The sequence below is a fragment of the Triticum dicoccoides genome, unplaced genomic scaffold, assembly GCF_002162155.2.
Source record: "Triticum dicoccoides isolate Atlit2015 ecotype Zavitan unplaced genomic scaffold, WEW_v2.0 scaffold143363, whole genome shotgun sequence".
Lineage (NCBI taxonomy): Eukaryota > Viridiplantae > Streptophyta > Magnoliopsida > Poales > Poaceae > Triticum > Triticum dicoccoides.
This window is the reverse complement of record NW_021201810.1, coordinates 1-3,762: the sequence shown is the minus strand read 5'-3', so window position 1 is coordinate 3,762 and position 3,762 is coordinate 1. Positions and strand designations below refer to the sequence as shown.

The window sequence follows — 3,762 nt, the reverse complement described above, 5'->3', positions numbered from 1 at the left end:
GTCTATTGGAATCTCTAAAAAGACTTGTATTTAGGAACGGAGGGAGTAACTCTGAAAGCCAAAAGGAAGGAACCCATACCTACCTTCGCAGTTTTTTTTCAAGAAACCGCCAGGAGCGCTGCCTTTTCATATTAGACGAATAGAAGATTTTTGTACAGAAATGTGATGAGATTGTGAAGGGACTCATCAGAACTCCAAAAACATGAGGAAAAAACCCGAGTCTAACCGATACCCTCACTTGTCCTTGCGTGGCCAAATGCCATGTGACGCTGCTTTATGCCCTTGAAGGCCAGCGTGGTGACCTCCAGGAGGGTTAGGCGGATCCTATTAAAAGTGTGACGATTCTTTCCTTCCAGATGTTCCAAATCGTGTAGAGAGGTCTCCCACTCCTGCGCCTCTTAAACTCTTTCGGTGCAGCTTCAATCATGATCTCCACCAATCTAAGACCCCCCTGAGTTGTGCCCTGCACGGTAGTAGCCTGGATGATCTCACCAGTCCAAGCTTGAATGTTGCTTCAGACAGCCTGGGAAAGGGAGCAGTCTTTGCAGAGATGCACGGCAGTCTCAGGGGCACGCAGAGATAGCTTGCAGATCTGGTTGTGCAGCCACCCACGGATGGCAAGCATGTTGGCAATGAGATTCTACCGTGAAGAACGAGACAGGAGAAGAACTTGCATATTGGCTCAGCACACGCCAACCAGATCTTCGTGGAAAGGAACTTGGGGTGAGGTCCGTGGAATTGAACAGCATAGGCGGAGGCCGGAGAGTTAGACGCCGCTGGAAGTCCATTTCCAGGAGATGATGTCATACCGATCAGGGTCAAGGTTCATGTGAGCCAACAAAGTCCAAAGGTTGACAAACTCGTATAGCTGGGACAGGCTGTGCATGCGTGCTACGGCTCGAATCCAGTTATCATCCTGAAGCCCCTTCATAACTGACCTTTGCCTCCTAGTGGCGCTTCTGTACGGCTCAGGGGCGTAAGACTTGAGCGGACCTTTGCCTCTCCAGTTGTCATGCGAGAACAGAGTCTTTGCGCCATTTCCAATTGTGATAGTGGTCGGTGCCTATAAATATCCATGCCTGAATCATCACATGGCAAGGTGGAGCGCACCCACGGCCGCTCGGGATTGGTCCAGTGGAACCAAGGCCATCTCATCCTCAGCGCCTGACCAAATTTCTCCAGACCAGCAAGGCCAAGGCGGCCAAGCGATTTCGAGCGACAGACCGTGGGCTAGTTGACCAGCCCACCCGACGTGCTGTCAATGTCATTGTGCCAGTTGAAATTGCGCCCGATCTTGTTGAGCTTGTGGTTTGGACTTAGCAGTTTGGAGTATGAAACAGAGGATCTTAACCCATTTTGAACTGCAGTCCAAAAGATAAGAATATGCCTACTGATTGAGTTTCAAAAAAAATAAAATAGAACAAGAATACGCCTACTGCATATCTCCCTAACTATTGACTATAGTAGAAAATGTCTCACAATAAGGAATACTAGCAGCGGGAGGAATGGCATTTCATAAAACTCTACTTGAACATTTTGTTTGTAGTTCTACATTGTGTTCTCTAGATAGGATCAGAAAATCAAGAAGCTCACCAGATCAAGAAACAGTGCATTCATCTGCCTCTCGTCTACAACAACATTAGCAGATACAGCTGTAGCATCAGAACTTCTTGCAGCTGCCACTATAATTTCAGTATCCAACTCTTGCTTCACAAAAAAAAAAATGCATGAGAATCGTGCACCATAAAATAAACTAGTACAGTGGGATGTCAAATACTTAAGAAATACACTACAAGGCTAGCCACATTAGTTGCTCCACATAAGCTACCTAAATCCAAACTGAGCTGCCACAAGTATTCAGGCCAGGTCTGCTCTGGCATAGAGTTTTATACTTTTGGGACTTCGGCAGGATGTTTCTTCATTAAAGCACACCATCCACAATCAATAAGGCTGATCAAGCTTTTTGAATATCAAATCAAGTATCCTTCTGTTGGTGATAAAAAGTATACTTGTGCCCTTCAGTAGACATTACCTGTAGCGACGAGAATATCTTTTGCAAGTCCTTTGCAAAGGAGTCAACATCTATATCATTCCCTGTAGCACCCATTTCGGAAAGGGCCGATGCCATAGCATTGTAATCCTCAGTTGCGAAAGAAGCCAAAAAAATCTCCATAGCAGCCCAAGTCCTTGGGGATATTCGACCAACAATTCCTGTTAAGTATTAACTAATATTATTATACTTTGTTGACAAGATGTTATGGCTAAATGCTAACGAGTAAGTAAAGACTCTATCATAAATTCCAATGAGAACATAATGCCCGCTAAATGGCAATAGTAAGATCACTGTAGGAGGAACTTAAGTCTTAAAGCATACCAAAATCAATAAACCCAACACGCCCATCACGAAGTAACCATAGGTTTCCTGCATGCACATCCGCATGGAAGGATTCACATGAGATCAAGCTTCCAAACCTACACATTAAGTGGATCTATCAATATGCTTATACCAAGATTTGACTACTACCACATAATTATCCAAATCAATTGTTATACCAGAAGATAAACCGAGGCAGCTGGTGGAAGTGAAACATACCAGACATTGAGGGCAGTGACTAAAGTCAACTCAGGATCAGGAACAAGAGACCTTATAGAATCAAGATCGGTGAGTGGAACGCCATACAATCTTTCCATAGTTAAGACACGCTTTGTGCTGCAGTGCTGATACACAAATGGAGATTTGGCCTGCCTATCAAATCCCATTGCTTCGATGTATCTCTGGAAAGCCTCCATATTTACAGCCTCCTTTCTAAAATCAACTTCCTCAAGCATTGATTCCTTTATGTCCTTGATGATAGCTACCTAAGAAAAGAATATATAGAGCATCCTTTTTTTTGTTTACAGTGCATCTCAGAATTGAGTAATATATACTTCCAGTTTGTATTATCTAACTCAACGGCATCACAAAATGTTGACCTCCAAAAATACAGGAACATGTCTAAGATGTTTTCACAAAGCTATCTGTTATTTTGACATGCATGAACCACAAAATACTATAGTGTGTGAGTTATTTGCAGAATCAGATTCTTTCTGGACACAAATTTACGTAACTTTCTCGGAAAAAAAGAACTCATTGTAATGTTCTGATTAATGGCAGTACTCTGGATTTGTTGATGTAAAGTGTATTGTTTGATATACCTAAATGCAATCACTCTATCGCAGTGACCAATTCACTTCGTACCAATCTACATCATTGTATCTTGGCTCGGCCTTTTCAAAACAAAACAAGCATATGCTCATCGGAGCAAGTTTGTTCATTGGTAAGTATGCAAGCTGCATAATCAAATCAAAAACCAAATAAATATGCTACACATGAAACCTTAAAAAGGACATAAACTTCAGTTTTAGTGGAATTTGGTCTCTTGTGATCCAAGAACCACTTGGTTGAACGATCATTCTGTATAAAAATAAGGTTTACCCCTCATTTTAAAAAAAAACAGACTGCATGCTTGTTATTTTAAAACAGAGAGAATTCAAGTTTACTAACATATTTTTATGCTACAAGAAGATCAAGGATGTCGACGTATGTGGAACTATGATTAAGAGATCTCTTACCAGTGATGTCCTCTCTAATTCAGGGCTTAGAAACTCCAAAACACGTGCAACAAGATAGATAAAATTCAGATCGGCAACCAAAGTATCTTCAATTCCAGGTTTCAGGACTTTAATCACCACATCCTTCTGAGAGCTCTTCAACCTAGCCCC

At 42.2% G+C, this 3,762-nt stretch overlaps 1 protein-coding gene across 1 annotated transcript; it reads right to left on the bottom strand.

Annotated features, from left to right (window-relative positions):
• Window positions 1–34: 34 nt before the first annotated feature.
• On the bottom strand, window positions 35–3,756 carry LOC119343845 (uncharacterized aarF domain-containing protein kinase At5g05200, chloroplastic-like; the record flags this gene model as incomplete). Its single annotated transcript, XM_037614592.1, has 6 exons — window positions 35–1,361; window positions 1,594–1,707; window positions 2,033–2,211; window positions 2,375–2,472; window positions 2,594–2,859; window positions 3,613–3,756. Coding segments are annotated over 6 exons (816 nt in total), but the record flags the coding sequence as incomplete, so codon positions are not given.
• Between the last annotated feature and the right edge of the window lie 6 nt (window positions 3,757–3,762).